This window comes from Camelina sativa, chromosome 5, assembly GCF_000633955.1.
Source record: "Camelina sativa cultivar DH55 chromosome 5, Cs, whole genome shotgun sequence".
Taxonomy (NCBI): Eukaryota; Viridiplantae; Streptophyta; class Magnoliopsida; order Brassicales; family Brassicaceae; genus Camelina; species Camelina sativa.
The window spans coordinates 4,613,420-4,631,872 of NC_025689.1; the positions used below are offsets into that span (position 1 = coordinate 4,613,420).

At 34.6% G+C, this 18,453-nt stretch overlaps 7 protein-coding genes across 8 annotated transcripts; 2 read left to right on the forward strand and 5 right to left on the reverse strand.

Annotated features, from left to right (window-relative positions):
* LOC104785497 (dirigent protein 9-like) lies at window positions 51–1,438 on the reverse strand. The gene has a single exon (XM_010510715.2). The coding sequence runs from the start codon at window positions 1,054–1,056 to the stop codon at window positions 76–78; it is 981 nt and encodes a 326-aa protein (XP_010509017.1). The 5' UTR covers window positions 1,057–1,438; the 3' UTR covers window positions 51–75.
* LOC104788888 (dirigent protein 9-like) lies at window positions 1,591–2,569 on the reverse strand. The gene has a single exon (XM_010514659.1). It carries the CDS (start codon window positions 2,185–2,187, stop codon window positions 1,591–1,593), a length of 597 nt encoding a protein of 198 aa, XP_010512961.1. The 5' UTR covers window positions 2,188–2,569.
* Window positions 2,628–5,099, reverse strand: LOC104785498 (caffeoylshikimate esterase). Of its 2 annotated transcripts, XM_010510717.2 has the most exons (7): window positions 4,842–5,099; window positions 4,677–4,709; window positions 4,456–4,582; window positions 4,222–4,368; window positions 3,802–3,932; window positions 3,083–3,319; window positions 2,628–2,997 (listed from the first exon to the last, which is right to left on the reverse strand). In XM_010510717.2, the coding sequence occupies exons 1-7, from the start codon at window positions 4,842–4,844 to the stop codon at window positions 2,722–2,724; spliced, it is 954 nt and encodes a 317-aa protein (XP_010509019.1). In that variant the 5' UTR covers window positions 4,845–5,099; the 3' UTR covers window positions 2,628–2,721. The 2 variants fall into 2 exon arrangements, with proteins under 2 accessions (XP_010509019.1, XP_010509018.1); XM_010510716.1 differs by lacking the exon at window positions 4,842–5,099 and having other exon boundaries at window positions 4,677–4,715.
* On the forward strand, window positions 7,016–8,366 carry LOC104788889 (putative F-box/LRR-repeat protein At3g18150). Its single transcript, XM_010514660.1, has 2 exons — window positions 7,016–7,978; window positions 8,175–8,366. The coding sequence occupies exons 1-2, from the start codon at window positions 7,016–7,018 to the stop codon at window positions 8,364–8,366; spliced, it is 1,155 nt and encodes a 384-aa protein (XP_010512962.1).
* Window positions 8,876–11,393, reverse strand: LOC104785500 (caffeoylshikimate esterase-like). The gene is made up of 8 exons (XM_019245499.1): window positions 11,249–11,393; window positions 11,114–11,146; window positions 10,863–10,989; window positions 10,529–10,675; window positions 10,156–10,286; window positions 9,691–9,828; window positions 9,486–9,584; window positions 8,876–9,262 (listed from the first exon to the last, which is right to left on the reverse strand). Exons 1-8 carry the CDS (start codon window positions 11,249–11,251, stop codon window positions 9,002–9,004), a joined length of 939 nt encoding a protein of 312 aa, XP_019101044.1. The 5' UTR covers window positions 11,252–11,393; the 3' UTR covers window positions 8,876–9,001.
* On the reverse strand, window positions 12,189–14,490 carry LOC104785501 (caffeoylshikimate esterase). The gene is made up of 6 exons (XM_010510719.1): window positions 14,229–14,490; window positions 13,776–14,049; window positions 13,562–13,692; window positions 12,958–13,095; window positions 12,768–12,866; window positions 12,189–12,644 (listed from the first exon to the last, which is right to left on the reverse strand). Exons 1-6 carry the CDS (start codon window positions 14,244–14,246, stop codon window positions 12,369–12,371), a joined length of 936 nt encoding a protein of 311 aa, XP_010509021.1. The 5' UTR covers window positions 14,247–14,490; the 3' UTR covers window positions 12,189–12,368.
* Window positions 15,973–17,224, forward strand: LOC104785502 (60S ribosomal protein L35-2). Its single transcript, XM_010510720.1, has 4 exons — window positions 15,973–16,082; window positions 16,190–16,325; window positions 16,745–16,901; window positions 17,014–17,224. The coding sequence occupies exons 1-4, from the start codon at window positions 16,079–16,081 to the stop codon at window positions 17,086–17,088; spliced, it is 372 nt and encodes a 123-aa protein (XP_010509022.1). The 5' UTR covers window positions 15,973–16,078; the 3' UTR covers window positions 17,089–17,224.

The window sequence follows — 18,453 nt, forward strand, 5'->3', positions numbered from 1 at the left end:
AAGGCCACAAGCAGAAGCTAGTGAGCAAGAACATATACAAAAGCAATCATTTCTTGTTTAAGTCTCATTTTGTCTTCAAGCTTTGTAGGTGAGGTATACACTGAAATGGAGGATGGTGTCTTGACCATCAGTGATATGCTGGTTGTCCTGGTTATGCAGAGTTTCCACTATGGCATACCCTTTAGCGTGCTCGAACTTCCCAGTCCCGCCAATAACTGCAATCTGGGAGGCATGAGAGGCGGTCCGGTGAACTCCAAAGAAACTAATGGCATCATCTAAAGTGTCATGATGGTCGTGCTCTCCATGTAGCAATACGGTCAGAGAAAGAGTTTGGCTTGTGCCGTCCAAGGAACTGGCCAAGTAAAAGCCTTGAGCTCTCCCTATAACAGCTGAGCCAAGCTCGTGGCTTTCAGTTAGCTCATCGTCCACAACAGTTATGGTTCCGAACATGAGATGCTGGAGGGCAGCACCAGGAGGGAGGTTTCCAGCGGTTACAAAAGGGAGATTGTTGGCGCTAAGAGCATCGTTGGAATTCCCATTAGTGTTTTGGATTACGGTGGAGGTTTGAGCACCGCCAAGTCCTGTGAGAAGTGGAGCTGTGTTTGGGTTAATAACACTGTTGATGTTGTTTGAGTTGACCAGTGGGACTCCATTGTCAACTGGGAAAATGCTGTTGCTGGCCTTTGAGAATGGTATTCCGTTCACTTCAGTTTGAGCTACTATTCCGGTAACCACACGAGCCGATGGGTGAGACCCGCCTAGCACATCGTGCATGAAGAACTCTAGTAAAGGCTCGTGTTCACCCGCTGTGGCACCAGCTGGACCGGCTGAGACAGTTACTGCTGATGCAGTACTTGTTGTGGTTGCTGGTACTGGGTTGTCATCGGTGCCATCATCCTCCTCGGCTTCAGTTGGAGCCACCGTGGGGATTTGGCCTGTAGGGATTAACTGAGGCTGAGGTTGGATCTCGTCAAGAATTCTAACCGAGTTGATGACTGCGAGGAGATTGAAGGATGTGAGGAACAGAAGGATGATTATGTGAAGAGCTTTGGCCATTTTACTCTTTGGTTTGGATTCTCAAGTTATCTTTGGCTTGCGATGTTGTTTGTGTTTGATATTATTCGATGAATGATGAGTTTATATAAAGAAGCATTGGAGCATATGGTTAATGCGATGAGAATGGTGTGGAGTTGTTGTTGTTGTTGTTTTGATTTAGTTGAGTTTGCGATCTATTCAACTGAACCTCTTAATAAGTTAGCTACTAATGATTTGGTGCTTTTTTCTTTATTCTCTTTATAAAATTGGTTTGGTCAGAGTCATAGTGTAATAGTTGCATTTATCTATTTTGCAGGTACTATTTTGTCCGAAAGTTTGAAACTATAAGAGGGGGTTTACATCATTTAAAACAGTGTTCTGCTTCACTTTGGCCGTTTTGTATACTCACATATATAACCAAATATTTCAACTTTTTTTCATTCTTATTAATATTAAGTTAATGTTTACAATATTTTCCCACTAATTAACAGAAATACTATTCAAGAAAAGAAAGAAATGAACAAACAAACAGAATCTGTCTTTACTTTCTTCTAACTACCCTTTCAAAGATATACCATCGGTTCTACGTTTCCTCTCCGATTCAGCNGCGCTAAGAGCATCGTTGGAATTCCCATTAGTGTTTTGGATTACGGTGGAGGTTTGAGCACCGCCAAGTCCTGTGAGAAGTGGAGCTGTGTTTGGGTTAATAACACTGTTGATGTTGTTTGAGTTGACCAGTGGGACTCCATTGTCAACTGGGAAAATGCTGTTGCTGGCCTTTGAGAATGGTATTCCGTTCACTTCAGTTTGAGCTACTATTCCGGTAACCACACGAGCCGATGGGTGAGACCCGCCTAGCACATCGTGCATGAAGAACTCTAGTAAAGGCTCGTGTTCACCCGCTGTGGCACCAGCTGGACCGGCTGAGACAGTTACTGCTGATGCAGTACTTGTTGTGGTTGCTGGTACTGGGTTGTCATCGGTGCCATCATCCTCCTCGGCTTCAGTTGGAGCCACCGTGGGGATTTGGCCTGTAGGGATTAACTGAGGCTGAGGTTGGATCTCGTCAAGAATTCTAACCGAGTTGATGACTGCGAGGAGATTGAAGGATGTGAGGAACAGAAGGATGATTATGTGAAGAGCTTTGGCCATTTTACTCTTTGGTTTGGATTCTCAAGTTATCTTTGGCTTGCGATGTTGTTTGTGTTTGATATTATTCGATGAATGATGAGTTTATATAAAGAAGCATTGGAGCATATGGTTAATGCGATGAGAATGGTGTGGAGTTGTTGTTGTTGTTGTTTTGATTTAGTTGAGTTTGCGATCTATTCAACTGAACCTCTTAATAAGTTAGCTACTAATGATTTGGTGCTTTTTTCTTTATTCTCTTTATAAAATTGGTTTGGTCAGAGTCATAGTGTAATAGTTGCATTTATCTATTTTGCAGGTACTATTTTGTCCGAAAGTTTGAAACTATAAGAGGGGGTTTACATCATTTAAAACAGTGTTCTGCTTCACTTTGGCCGTTTTGTATACTCACATATATAACCAAATATTTCAACTTTTTTTCATTCTTATTAATATTAAGTTAATGTTTACAATATTTTCCCACTAATTAACAGAAATACTATTCAAGAAAAGAAAGAAATGAACAAACAAACAGAATCTGTCTTTACTTTCTTCTAACTACCCTTTCAAAGATATACCATCGGTTCTACGTTTCCTCTCCGATTCAGCCCCGCCCTTTCCATCAGAGGCTCTTTTGTCCAACCAACCAATGATGTCAGCAAACACAAGATCAATATTCTCTGGTGTCTCTCCATAGAGTAAGCCGTGCCACATTCCAGGGTACAGTTTGAGAGTCTTGTCCCAACTAGACGCAACCTCATACAGCTCTCCACTCACCGCTTTGTCTGTGACTTTATCGTCTTCTCCGTGCAAGACCATAAACGGTAAAGAAACCTGTTCCCAATACATAAAACACCTCATGTACACCTCATCCAATCATATTAACTCTTTGACCAAACTGAAAGTAAAAATATATTACCTCGTTCAATCTCTTCTCGAGGTCGGTGCTAACCCTCAGTAGTTCATAAGCAGTCTTCAAACGTGGACGTCCTTTGTAACAGTAAGGATTCTCTTTAACCTGCTTTCGGATTTCTGGCTGTTTAAAAGCAATCTCAATAATATCTTGACCAGGAATGATCTTCCACGACGGTATCACTCCGCTAAGTTTGGACAATATCGAAATTACCAAAGGATTTGGTTTCATTTCTTCAGCAATCTGTAATATAGGAAAAAATTTGTCACACTGTAGCTTTAAAAGCTTTCATTATTAACAGTAAATTATATTTTTTTCATTGTTATTTCCATCTTCCCCTTTAACATTATGACTTGGTCTAATCAAATAAAAATCTCGATTCCCTCAATAATGATCTAACCATTTACAATACTAATAATTCAGCATCTTTCACATCATCGTCACCTCGTTTGAAAACAGACAACCCAACATTTTGGCATATAAAATACATATTTCTTCCTCCTACATTGGGTGGGTAAAAAGTTACATCACACCTCAACATTACTGTTTTTGTTATTATACTCAAAACTAATCACTATTAACACCAGGCTGGCTAATTACTTCTTTTTAAACAAAACCACCGTTTCAAATGAAAAAGACGTACCAAACAATAATATCGATAGCCCCATAATAAAACATAATTAGGCAAATACAAAGATAGAAGCAAGATGGAATGAATAATATACCTTACACATTGGAGCAGCCAAGATGGCCCCATCCCAAAACTCAGGCTTCTTTCTATGTAACAACAAAAGCACTGCTCCACCCATTGATTCTCCTAACAAGAACCTCATCTTCCCTTTGTTCTCTTCTCTCTCTAATTATTTCAACCACACAAAACCATAAAAAAAAAACATCAGAGACAACGAAACTTTTTGATAAAGTCGTACAAAAGAAATTTAATAATGTCAGAGTAATGGGTTGTTTCCATCCAAAAACATCATGACGATAGATCAAGTACCAACAAAAGAAAAATAAAAAAAAAGTCTTGATAAGATTTTATTGAATAATTCCTTATTTGGTTCAATAATTTGAGAGTAGTGGTGATTAAAATTAGTGGTTATGAAGGTATTTTCAAAAAGATAGGTAATAAAAGTCAATATTACCGCAAATGCTTGTGTAGTGCGTTGAGACATCATCAACAAGTTGGTCAAAGTTTGGGACGTAGGCACTAAGCCCATCAGATTTGCCATGACCTTCATAGTCTATACCATAAACCGCAAATCCTGCTTTCACAAGTCTCCTCGCAGTACCTAATCCAATCATATTCATTTCAAACATTAAACAACACCTCTTGAATATTTGATAAGAAAACATAAATTAGACTAAACAATCTCAACTGTTCATGGTGATGCTGCATTCCATTGCATATCCATGGCAGATAAAGACTAAAGCCTTAGGTTCTTGCTTTGCTGGTACCCATTTGCACGTGAACAGTTTCATTCCTCGAGAATTGTTGATGAAACTCTATATATATAAATCATAAATCATCAATAAAAACTCTAGATTTTAATATCTATAAGTATATATTCATTTATGAATAAGTAAACAGAACACAAACCTCTTCGTAAACGGTGTCATCAGTTTGACTCGCCTGCATAACCAAAAAGAAAAAAAAAGGTACAATTCATTACAAGAAGAAAACAAACTAAAAGAGTTTCAGATGTGGTCCTCAAGAGATAGAAAAACAAGAGAGTGTTTCAAATCAGAACGTAACTAAACTAACCATTCTTAAGAAGAAGAGATTAAGTCTGAAACTCTCTCTCTCTCTTTGGTATTTGTTGGATGGAGACGCGAGTTTTGTGATAAGAGATGTCTCGTGTTTTGTTGCAAGGCTCTGTTTTATATGAGTATTGAGGGGAAGAGGACGACGATACGGTAATACGACGACGTTTTTTAAGTATTTGAACGGATTCGTTTCTTCTCTTCGCACCCCTCCAACACCAACACACGGCAACACGTTTTTTTTTATGTTTTTTAAATCAATTGCTTCTTCGCAAAAATATAAAAATATTTCCGTAGAAAAGACAAGTGGCAAATTCATGTTTCGCGACGATTCAAAAGCACCCCCTCATTTTCCAAAGAAACACAAATAGTACACCCTTAAGTCTTAAATTGTTCATAAACACCCCTTCTAAAATTCTTTGACAATGGGTTTTGTTATTTCAAATTGCAAAATCAAACTCACGTCTATTTAAAAAAAATAATATATAATCAATATTTCTAGCGAGTAACAGTAGATGCCAAGTAGGGTTTATATTTCTCATATTCAATAATGTTAGATTATCATAAAAGTATATAAATGAAGGATCATAAGTAAGTACCATCAAATGAAGAAAAGTCAAAAACTACAAATTCTATTAGTTTTGCGTAATTATACAATGTCTACTAAGTATAACCTTAGTTGTAAAAAGTTCGACTCCGTTGACTTAAACCATTTATAAATTTGGTTTACAGATCAGAGATATACTTTTCACTATTTGTTTTTGTTAAATTGTGATCACGTATCCACTTTCACATCATTAAGTGTTTAATTTCATGATCCACCACTATATTTATTTTAGTTCAATGCTTTCAAAGTTAGGCCAATAAAATTATTTTAACTTTTTGGATCCCACGTATCCGCGTGTGCATATCTTTGCTCATTGGGCAATAAACCAACCTGCAGCCTTTGACGAATGAGTCGTTTGACTTTTTAAAATATATTAGTATGATTTTGTAAAATATTGGTGATCAAGATTCAAGCGACGACTGTAAGATAAAATTAAAAAAGTTTACAAAAATTGGGGTCGGTTTTTTATTATTCAGATACTCTCAAAACGTTCAACACGCCGGCTTTTTAGCAGAACATGTAAGCAATAATATAAATATCAGATTTGTTTTATATCCTGAATATCAAATGCTTATGTAATGTCTTGTCGATATTTTCTTAAAGATCCCACTAATCTGTTACGGAGCAGAAGACATGTAGTCAATAATATAAATACAGATTTTTTTTATATCCTGAATATCAAATGCTTATGTATGTCCTGTCGATATTTTCTTAAAGATCCCACCCACTAATGAGTAATGAATAATCTGTTACGAAAGAAAACAAATGTGTAGTGTAAGCATTTATTTTCTAATAAATACCAAATTGTCACTGTCTGCAACTAGTAAGATCAAACCAAGAAGAAGATGATCAGAGCATATATGGCTAAGTTTTGTTATTTAATATGGCTCAATGTTGTGTGTGCGTTTAGAAGAAACCAAATTCGTTTAAATGATCAGAGAGTCACAAGTTTCATTGCTAGTTCTTTTGTTTTTTTTTTGGAACAAACACTATTATATTAATTAGTTCATCTACATATATATATACTCTATTTTTGTAAAACTATTTCAGAAATATACGTTCGAAACCTCCAGGAGATAATTGTATATAGTATGTAATGGGCTTTTTAAAAGCCTAATAATAAATATATCTTTTCCTTTTTAACTCAAAAAGCTAATTTGGTTTCATCTTAATGTCACTGCAGCAAACATGGATTTTCACCAAAAGATTTGATTCAACCAAAGAAAAACAAAGCGTGAAGAAGAAGATTCATATTTAGGGATTGAAAATGAGTTCTCACAACATCTGCAGCAAAGAAGTCACGTGACAAAAAAGAGAAAAGGAAATAAGTTTTAGTTTCGGATTTATTTTAATTATTAACATTTTAGTTAAATAGTACTAATTAATGAGAATAGGGAATTTACTTATCTTATAATTAACGTTAAGTGTTTTGCTATATATAATTAAACGCTCATATATAGAAGAGCAAATCAATAAACAACATTTTTATTTACTTGGTTTGTTTCTTAATCACAAAACACCAACACATACAAGTAGGTTTTGTTATCGGTCGTTGATAACGTAATATAATGGCCTACGACGGCAGACACGGAGACGGCGTCACCGCCACTGACTGCGACGCCCATCAGCACCGCCGCAATCTCAAACGAGCAAGAGACTCAAGTGAAAATCTAGACTCAATCAGCTCTTTGCCCGATGTGCTTATCCAACAAATCCTCTCCTTTCTCCCGACTAAAATAGCCATGCGCACTTCGGTCTTGTCCAGACGATGGAGGCATGTATGGCCCAATACACCTTCCTTGTCCTTTGATTTTATAGGACTTCGTAATATACGGAATCCGGCTGATTTCATAAACGAAACCCTATCTCGCTACACGGCTCGTAAGATGATGAGATTTCACCTCGATTCCTACCACGTGAGGGACTGTCCTCCTCACGACATGAACCAGTGGATCGAGTTCGCCATGTCCCGAAACGCTGAGAATCTGTCGTTATATTTATCTTACACCAATTCCCATGGGTGCATTCCTCATTCTTTCTACGCCAATTCTTCTCTCAAGCAACTCAAGCTAAGATCATGTAACTATCTGGTTACAAGATGCTCGGTGTCTTGGACATCATTGAAGAAACTTTCATTGCATTATTGCAATATCTCTGAAGAATCCTTTGCCAAGATTTTATGTGGTTGTCCGATCCTCAAAATATTAAAATTGTATTGCCCTACTCAACCAAGGGTTCTTGATCTAAGCAAGTCACCGCGTCTGAGAGTTTTAAAAATCGAGCGTAAGTACGTTTGGGTTACAGGGGCAACACATATTGTTGCACCACATATACGTTACCTCAGATTGGCAAACTCTCGGTTACCTTGCACTTTAGTTGATGTCTCGTCTTTAACTGAAGCTAAACTAGACATTTTTTTCAGTAGAGTTAAGCAGGAACTCAAAGCTGATTTTCTTCAAGTCATGGTGCTAGAAATACTAGAGAAATTGAAGAATGTACAGAAGCTTACTTTTGGGGAAAACTTTCTTAAGGTATGTTTAATTTTTTTTGTCTACTCCAGTGTGATAGATATGACCATTGTTACTCCTGTAGAACCAGCTGGTTTGCACACACTTATACCTTTTAGCCGATTGATTAGTTTCCATTAAGCTTTGATTTTCAGTAACTCTATGTTAGTATTGCTGTAGATGTTTCGGTATTTACCATTGGCGATTGTGCTTTTTGTAGATTTTATCCCTTGTGGAACTTCGAGGTGTTTCTTTACCGATATTCAAGGTTCAGGTTTTGACGCTTAGGACAACTATCTCCCAGTATGTAATTCATGGGATAGTAAGGGTGCTACAAAACTCACCTCAACTAAAGAAGCTAACCCTACTAAATAGTTCGAAACGTGGCCTGATACCGGTATGTTCACCTTGAACCGCGTTTTTTTTTCCTTGACCATTCAAGCTATTGGGCGAGTTTGAATAATCCTGTAAACATGTCAATTCGTTTTGAGATGAAAACTTTTCTTTATTTAAATATGTTACATATTTCAATTTAAATATCATATTTTAGATGAAAACTTTTCTTTATTTTGTAGGATTATCTAGGAAATAATCATGACATTTATTGATTATAATTTTTTTAAATATTACTATTTTTTCTATAAAAAAATAAAAATTAAAAATTAATGAGTGACACTATTTTAAATATTTTAATCCTTGTTTTCAATATTTAAAAATCGTTAAAAACGTGTTTTCTTTAAATAGTTAAACAAAGAACGGCATAAACCACAACTTTCATTTACACTAAAGAAAAGCTCAACTTTGTAGATACCCTTGTTGTGTGTATATATCTAATGTAATGTAAGAATATTATAAAAATATCTATCTTGATCTTATTCATAATACTGATGGAGATTAAACATGAAACCGTTTTTTTTTTAATATATAATTCACAATAGCAGCGTTAAAATCAGAATGCAAAACACTATAATTTCAGTACAACAATTTGTATGTGTTAAACAATGTAGGTAGTAAGTAAAAGTGTGCAAAACGACTATTCCTTGACATTCAAACATCGCTATTATGTTTAAGCCCCGACTCAAACCTTTCATTTCCATAATCACTTCTTTTTTCCAACCATCCAATGACGTCAGCGAAGACAATTTCGATGTTCTCTTGTGTTTCACCATTGAGCAAACCGTGCCACATCCCAGGATACAACTTTAAGGTTTTGTCAGAGCTCAACGCAACCTTGTATAGTTCTTGGCTCACTGCTTTATCTGTTACTTTATCATCATCTCCGTGTAAAACCATAAACGGCAATGAAACCTATAATCATTATATGCATTATTTAGTTGTAAAGTTACACCTATAATTTATATACTGTACTAACAATTTCTCGGATGGTTAGAAACCAAAGTAAAATAAAAAAAAAAATCTGACGGTAAACTTTTACCAGTAAATATATATATTATTCCTTAAGTCCGATCTGAATATCAATGCATGCATTAAGGGAATCTCGAGTATATGTATAATTTATATACATAAATACCTCTTGAAGTCTCTTCTCGAGGTCGTTGCTGATCCTTAAGAGCTCATACGCAGTTTTCAAGCGTGGTCTTCCATTGTAACATAAAGGATTTTCTCTAACCTTTACTCATACAAAATTTAAATCAAGCATATATGCCGATTAGTTTCTTACTTAGCTTTTGTATATACTAATTTTTTTGATTACTGTGTTATATAGAAACATATACCTGTTTTCTTATTTTTGGCTCTTTATATGAAATCTCGATGATATCTTGACTAGGAATTATTTTCCATTTAGGTATAACCGAGATGAGCTTTGTTAATATCGAAATAACAAAAGGACTTGGCTTCATTTCTTCTGCGATCTGTGACAAATATATATATTCCACATTCATATAGTACTATTTAATTTGCTTGTACTCACAAAAAAAATGTTTCGTTTATATGCATTTAATTTATATTAATCAACAATTCTATATATGCCCTATAAGAAAAATACAAGTTTTCTTTAGTTGCGTAACTGAATCTAGTAATTTGGTTATTGTATGATTATTTCACTCATAGAATATAAAAATGTTTATAGGTGTTCTGTTTAATATTTTTGAACCACAAATTTCAGTTGTATAAGATTAACAATAATATTAGGCAACTAAAAAAAAAACTAAATAAAGAGATGAGAAATAGTGAAATACCTTACACATTGGAGCGACCAAGAGAGCTCCATCCCAAAAGTCAGGTTTCTTCCTGCATAGCAACACAACCACTGCTCCTCCCATGGACTCTCCTAACATAAACCTCATCTTCCGTTTGTTCTCTTCCCTCTCTATTTCAATTTTACATTCCAAAGGCAATTTATTTGATAATGTCAAAACAAATAAAGAAAAAAAATCAAGCTATTCATGTATCAGTTGCTTCCATCTTCTCACGTTCGACCAAAAAAACTTCATATCGATCATATTGATTCCGCAATTATGTAGTTTACCTTTTTTAATTCGGACATTTACTGTCACACAAAAATTTCAATCAATTATAAGTTGACTTTTATAATCCAAAAGTCAACATTACCGCAAATAGTTGTGTAGTGAGTTGAGACATCATCAACGAGGTTGTCAAAGTTTGAGATATAAGCGCTCAGCCCATCAGATTTGCCATGTCCTTCATAATCCATTCCATAAACCGCATATCCTGCCTTCACAAGCCTCCTCGCAGTACCTAATCCGATCATATTCATTTAATTTCAAACGTTAATAATTTTTTGGTTTTTTTGTTTGATGTTAACTTGGAACATTTGGATTTTAGATCAGATGATATTAGTCATTCTATAATACAATCTAGATGAAAGCATATACATAATTAAAATATAAATTCATAGAATTTTGTGGAGTGGGTTGATCTTAACTATTCATGGTGATGCTACATTCCATGCCGTATCCGTGGCAAAGGAAAACTAAAGCCCCTGGGTCTTTGTTTGTTGGTACCCATCTGCACGTGAACAACTTCAATCCTCGAGTGTTTTTTATGAAACTCTGCACATATGTATACAATCATCAATCAGTCACCAAACCTTTCTATATATATATATATATATATATATATATATATCTATGTGATTATCTCAATGCATATATATATATATATACACATGCACACCTCTTCATACTTGAAGTCCTCTGTTTCACTCGCCTGCACACCAAAACCAATTAATATTTAAGAAATACGTAAGAACAAATATGCAGTTTTAGATTCAAACTAATCAAAGATTGAAGAGATTGTTAATCAACTAACCATTACGTCAAAAGAGATTAATTTGAATCACCTTTTATTTCGTTTTCTTGTTTTCTTGGAGAGTTTAGAAAGTAAATGGAAAGACAATGTAGAGCTCTGCTTAGTCGTCTGACCCTGACAAAGTTGACAACGTCGTGAATTTGGTTTTCTTTTTGTTATTCCCTTTCACTCCTTAAACTTCCTATATAATACAGAATATACCTCAGCTTTCGCAAACTCTTATAAATTATTCCCAACTCTTCTTAGACTTTTCTGAAAGAGCAATTAACAATCTTTACTTGAAAATTAATACTATAGAATAAGTGTATATCTGTATGTAGTTAGTGACTTAGCTTTTGAGTTATAACTAGAAATTTTTACCTTTTGAGTTATAAATTAGAGAATAGTCGCTCCATACGTATATGGATAATTAATTATCATTCCATTGGACGAAAAGTCGTCAATTTGCGTGCTTACTCATCCATAAGTCATGGAAAAATTACATTTAGGAATAAACTGACATAGTTTTGTAGAATATTAATTTGTGGATTAATTTTTTTTTTTTTTGACAGCAAAATTTACTATCTTTTTTTATTAGCCTGGTAAAATTTTTAATTGGTTACTGGTTCTTTAAAATTTCTAAATTGCAAATTAATATAGTGAATAATAATTAGGCCAATTTATCTCAGAAAAAAAACATGTGACGTATAATATGTAGTTGTTATATTTTTAATTTTTCAAAATTTGTATATAGTTTCAGAACTACGGCGTCGACTTTCTCTATACTTTCTTTACGGCGTCAATTGATTCAGTAATTGATTCTTTTCGACCATTGATGAAACCGGTCAATTTTGCGTATTATAAATAAGACCTAACTTATCTTCAATTCTTCAATCTGATGCTATCTACAAATTCATGTGGTTTTTGAGGGTTGTTAACGACTTGTTTTGATATATATAAATTCCGTAAATTATAAAAATACTTCACAACGTATTCAACATGTCACATTCTTCTTTTTGTGGATAAAATTCAACTAGTAACTTCGTATGTATAAAAGACTACGTAAGTACAGAAACCACATTGCTACATATATCGTTCACTTATTTTTTTTATTATTTTTTTTGTCAAGGATATCGTTCACTTATTTATGCGTCAAGAATCCATCATGCTTATGTTTTAGCTGAGTCTCCAACCCTCCGTTCGAATTGATGGCTCTATCCTCCAGCCAATTTATGATATCACCAAACACAATTTCTGAATTTTCAGGAGTTTCTCCATATAGCAAAGCGTGCCACATGTTGGGATACAACTTGAACGTCTTGTCCGAGCTTGAAGCCACTTCGTATAGCAATTTGCTCACGCTTTTGTCCGTCACTTTATCATCTTCTCCGTGAAGAACAATGAAAGGAATAGATACCTATATACGTTCAAAAGCCATTGCTAATTAGTTATCAAGTTTTACGTGTAACATGTTATCGTCCATTACAATATCAAATATACATATCCAAAATAACTATATATGTATCTTAACATTAGAAACCTGATGAAGATTCTTTTCGAGATCCAAGCTAACCAACAAGAGTTGGTAGGCGGTATTGAGGCGAGGCCGGCCTTTATAGCAGTACTTGTTCTCCCTCACCTGTTAAATTCATATACTATGGTTAATAACAAAAAAAGTGATGAAATAAGTAGAGTTTGGCTGTCTTAATTAGATTACAATTATCAATCACCTGTTTTCTGATGTGGGGTTCTTTAACTGCAATGTCAATAATATCATTTCCTGGAACTATCTTCCACGTCGGAATAAACTTGGCAAGCTTGATAAGAATTGAGATCACTACTGGATGTGGCTTTATCTCGTCTGCTAACTATACATAAGGACATTTGCCATATTAGATGGAAGACAACAAAAAAAATGTGTAGACTATTCGTTATTTGATTACTTTTTCTAATCAGTACAACACTAATATTTGATTGTAACAATAGTAATGGTGTCTAAATAGAAACCAGTATGAGACAAAAGACGAATGAAGAGTGATTGAACCATTTTTTTGTAGTATTATCTAAGGACACTTATTACTAATTAAAAAGTAGAGAAAAATAATTGAAATTTTTTGGTTTATTCTCACTTTACACCCATATTTCTCCGTTTTCGATTGCGACCTTTGATCTAATTCTTAAAAAATCATTTGAAAATATATCTCAACTATAAAAATCATCTAGAACACTAATTAATCATTCAATGTATATTGATTTCTTTATACGTTAATAATGCAAGACTAAGGATAACTAAAAAAACAATAAAGTACAAAAAAGAAAGAGAGATCACTAAACCTTACACATGGGTGCGACCAAAACCGCACCGTCCCAAAAGTCAGGCTTCTTTCTCGCTAAGAGCAACACAAGTGCTCCTCCCATGGATTCTCCAAGTAGAAACCTCATCTTCCCCTTGTTCTCTTCCTTCTCTACAACATATTTTCACCATTTCTTTTACTAAATTAATGAAAATCTAAAACCATATTAAAGGTTTTCAGTAAAAAAAAATTACCACAAATTGTAGAGTAGTGATTAGAGACATCATCAACGAGATGATCAAAGTCACTGATGTAACCATTTAGTCCCTCGGATTTCCCATGTCCTTCATAGTCCATTCCATAGACCGCAAAACCGGCCTTGGCTAGCCTCGTGGCTGAACTGTTCATGGTGATGCTGGACTCCATAGCGTAGCCATGACAGAGAAAGAGCAAGGCCTTTGGTTCTTCCTTCTCTGGTTTCCATACACAAGTGAACAGCTTCATGCCTCGTGAGTTCAAAACAAAATCCTGCATATAAATTATAAAAAAGCAGATAATACTTACATTAAACCTAATAGCTGAATGATTCTTGCTGGATCGACAGGAACAGAACTAGTAAGTACATTTTTTTGTTTTTTTGGTATCATCACTTTTCTATAGTAACAGAGCTCTACATGAGCTTGGAAACGTATATAAAAGACACTAACCTCTTCATACAGAACCATGATTGGTTGATGATCCTCTGTTTTTGTTCTGTGTTTTATGCAAAAAATAAGATATTTTCTTGTTTTTTCAAAAGGACTTGTGATGTGAGAGAGAGAAAGAGTTAGTTGTTGTCTGATTTATAGGAGCTGAAAAGAGAAGAGTCAAAAGAAACAAAGCGACCCCCCAAAAAAACAGGGGAATCCATGTTTAAAACGCTGCGTCTTTGGTTGGATATTTTTTTCGTTGTAGATAACAACGTTACCAGAAGCTTTGAACGAGTCCAATATTTCACTTTTTTCATTATTTTGTAAATTAATCAATGAGAATGCTTCAGCCGGTGGTGCTTGACCGGCGCTTAGTTTTTTTTCGTTTGTTACTATAGAATCTTCAACTTGGGGTCATGGATAAACATGCATTTATGTCTTTGTGCCAACTGGTCGACTAATGTATGCATCGTCGTATTTATTAGAGGTAATTGTCAATCACGCTACTCATAATTACACTTATTTATCACGTTTGTTAATAACGATTACGTCTTCGATCAAAACTCGTTTTGGAAATTTTATATGGATTCTATTTATGGGCCGACATGTGATATCAAACTCGGCCCACTAAATATAACCTAAAAATTCCGAGTTTAAGTGATAGCCGTCATCTTCTTCATTTGTGTGTTTTCTAGGGTTTTTAATCTTTTATACCACAGCCAACAGAGTAGGGGGCAAGGCCAGAAGAACACCACACCAAGACGCATCAATGGGTAAGCCAAATTCTGAAACTTTTCCCACTTTAACGTATAATATCTTACGTTTATGGATATGAGATTTGATTTTTTTTTTTGTGTATTGTGAAATGGAATCTGAACAGCAAGAATCAAGGTTCATGAGCTGAGGGAGAAATCAAAAGCTGATCTTTCTACTCAGTTGAAGGAGTTTAAGGCTGAGCTTGNGATAATACTTACATTAAACCTAATAGCTGAATGATTCTTGCTGGATCGACAGGAACAGAACTAGTAAGTACATTTTTTTGTTTTTTTGGTATCATCACTTTTCTATAGTAACAGAGCTCTACATGAGCTTGGAAACGTATATAAAAGACACTAACCTCTTCATACAGAACCATGATTGGTTGATGATCCTCTGTTTTTGTTCTGTGTTTTATGCAAAAAATAAGATATTTTCTTGTTTTTTCAAAAGGACTTGTGATGTGAGAGAGAGAAAGAGTTAGTTGTTGTCTGATTTATAGGAGCTGAAAAGAGAAGAGTCAAAAGAAACAAAGCGACCCCCCAAAAAAACAGGGGAATCCATGTTTAAAACGCTGCGTCTTTGGTTGGATATTTTTTTCGTTGTAGATAACAACGTTACCAGAAGCTTTGAACGAGTCCAATATTTCACTTTTTTCATTATTTTGTAAATTAATCAATGAGAATGCTTCAGCCGGTGGTGCTTGACCGGCGCTTAGTTTTTTTTCGTTTGTTACTATAGAATCTTCAACTTGGGGTCATGGATAAACATGCATTTATGTCTTTGTGCCAACTGGTCGACTAATGTATGCATCGTCGTATTTATTAGAGGTAATTGTCAATCACGCTACTCATAATTACACTTATTTATCACGTTTGTTAATAACGATTACGTCTTCGATCAAAACTCGTTTTGGAAATTTTATATGGATTCTATTTATGGGCCGACATGTGATATCAAACTCGGCCCACTAAATATAACCTAAAAATTCCGAGTTTAAGTGATAGCCGTCATCTTCTTCATTTGTGTGTTTTCTAGGGTTTTTAATCTTTTATACCACAGCCAACAGAGTAGGGGGCAAGGCCAGAAGAACACCACACCAAGACGCATCAATGGGTAAGCCAAATTCTGAAACTTTTCCCACTTTAACGTATAATATCTTACGTTTATGGATATGAGATTTGATTTTTTTTTTTGTGTATTGTGAAATGGAATCTGAACAGCAAGAATCAAGGTTCATGAGCTGAGGGAGAAATCAAAAGCTGATCTTTCTACTCAGCTGAAGGAGTTTAAGGCTGAGCTTGCTCTTCTTCGCGTGGCTAAGGTCACTGGAGGTGCTCCCAACAAGCTCTCCAAGATGTATGTGTTTCCACTTCTCTTACTTTTTTATACTCTTCTTGTGTGATCAAATGTTGCATTTTTTATCTATTATGATTTGAATCTAAATTGTATAGCTTTGTTTATGGTTTTAGCTAGTGGTAGTGGTTACTAATCATATGTGGTAATCAGGTTTATGAGTATCATAGCCTTTTTGATAAGTTTAGACATATAACACTTGCTTCTGCTTATGTTTTGCAAATTGTATAGTTTTGTTCTGTTACGTATTAGTTGTATCCTAGTTCATATCATTGTCCTCTATTGATATATAAAGCCACTGTTCAGTCTATGTAAAGAAAAAGTAGCTTACTTGGTTTTAGTTTCTCACTCTTGGATTGTTACCAACACAGATTTTTTTAATCACAATGATCTCAAATGGGTTCTGTTTTGTGTTGATTCAGTAAGGTGGTGAGGAAGTCCATTGCTCAGGTATTGACAGTGATCTCACAGAAACAAAAGTCTGCTTTGAGAGAGGCGTACAAGAACAAGAAGCTTTTGCCTCTTGATCTTCGTCCCAAGAAGACTAGAGCGATCAGGAGAAGACTCACCAAGCATCAGGTATCGTTTTGTGTTTAGTAGTTTTTCAAAGTGATATTAGAGAATTGAGCAAATGGTGTGTTTGGTTTATTGTACTGAATGAATTGCTTCTCTGGCTGATGATTTGTAACAGGCATCACTGAAGACTGAAAGGGAGAAGAAGAAAGAAATGTACTTTCCAATTAGGAAGTATGCTATTAAGGTGTAAGCGTTATCTTAATCACATCAATTTTTGTGTGTTTGAATTTTATTTAGCTCTCTTGTGTGAGTTTGGCTTATTTTCTTTCCCTGTTGTTAAAGATTTTGAAAGCTCATCTTAATGAAAGATTTGATTCACATAAGCAGAGTATTATCGTTATATGATCGGATCACTTCATCTTTTATATTACTCGGTTGAGAATTAGCTCGTTAAACTCTAGCATCACTAATCATTCAGACTAGTCAACTCGATCTTTTGTCTTGTGCTGTTAATTACGTCTATCAACTTACCATAAGGGTCTCTCTCTTTCTCTCTGATGCTCTGCTTACACCCCTATTCAGAAAGAAACAAAGCATTTTCTGTTTCTAAATTTGAAATTTTCTAGAAAGAAAATACACCTTTGCTAATTTTTTTTCAGTGGTTGAGGTATGTGCGAGAAAGAGAGAGTTATGCCGCTACACAAATGTTGAATTCAACAATCAGTAATTTGATAAATTTCGTGACTCGAGAAAATATAACGCAAGGAAAATTGATTATGAGTACACATCCGAGTTGAACAAATTATACGTTGAAAAACAAAAAAAAGTGGTGTGGTGATTTGCAAGATTAGTTGACTCATATGAAGTCTAAAAACACCATTAGACAATCAATAGGTATGAAATGCTGAGCTTTGAAGAATTGATGCACCAAAATGTGTTCTCATGTGTGAATCCTTTGTTCTCACTAGAATTTGTTAGACCAACCAAGATGAAGAGGTTGGGGCTGGCCATAATAACATGCACAAATATCAAACACTATCGTAGACTCGTAGTTTTGCTTTAGTAAGTTGGAAAAAAAGAAATATAAGTTTGAACTTTGACTTTGTGATTACTTTGTCTTATAGGAAAGAATTGACTTTTGTAGAATCTCTTCTGCCAGTTGTTTTCACACTTCCAGTGCCGTGCCTGGTGTATATTGAAAAGGGCATTTGCCCAAGACCACATAATATAAAAAAATTGTAAGGCCACATATATTTTTTTAAAGTTAGCTTATGTATTTAGTTTGAAAATATGTTTAAACTATTATAAAAATTTAAATATTTTGTTTGTTATTAATTTTTCTTATTTCATATTTCATAATCTTTTATTTGCATTATTAAAGTATTATATAATTTATTAAATGTTTGAAGGAAAATGAAAAACTACATAAAAGTTGAGAACTTATATTAAAAATTTATACGAAAAGATATTATTAATTAACTAATAAAATGCTAATGTGTAATAACAAATAAAATAGACTCTTAAATATCATGGCATCTACTTTTTATTGTCACATTAGCATTTTGTTAGTGTGGTTGCGAATTTTTAACTTTCATGTGGTTTTTCAATTTTACTT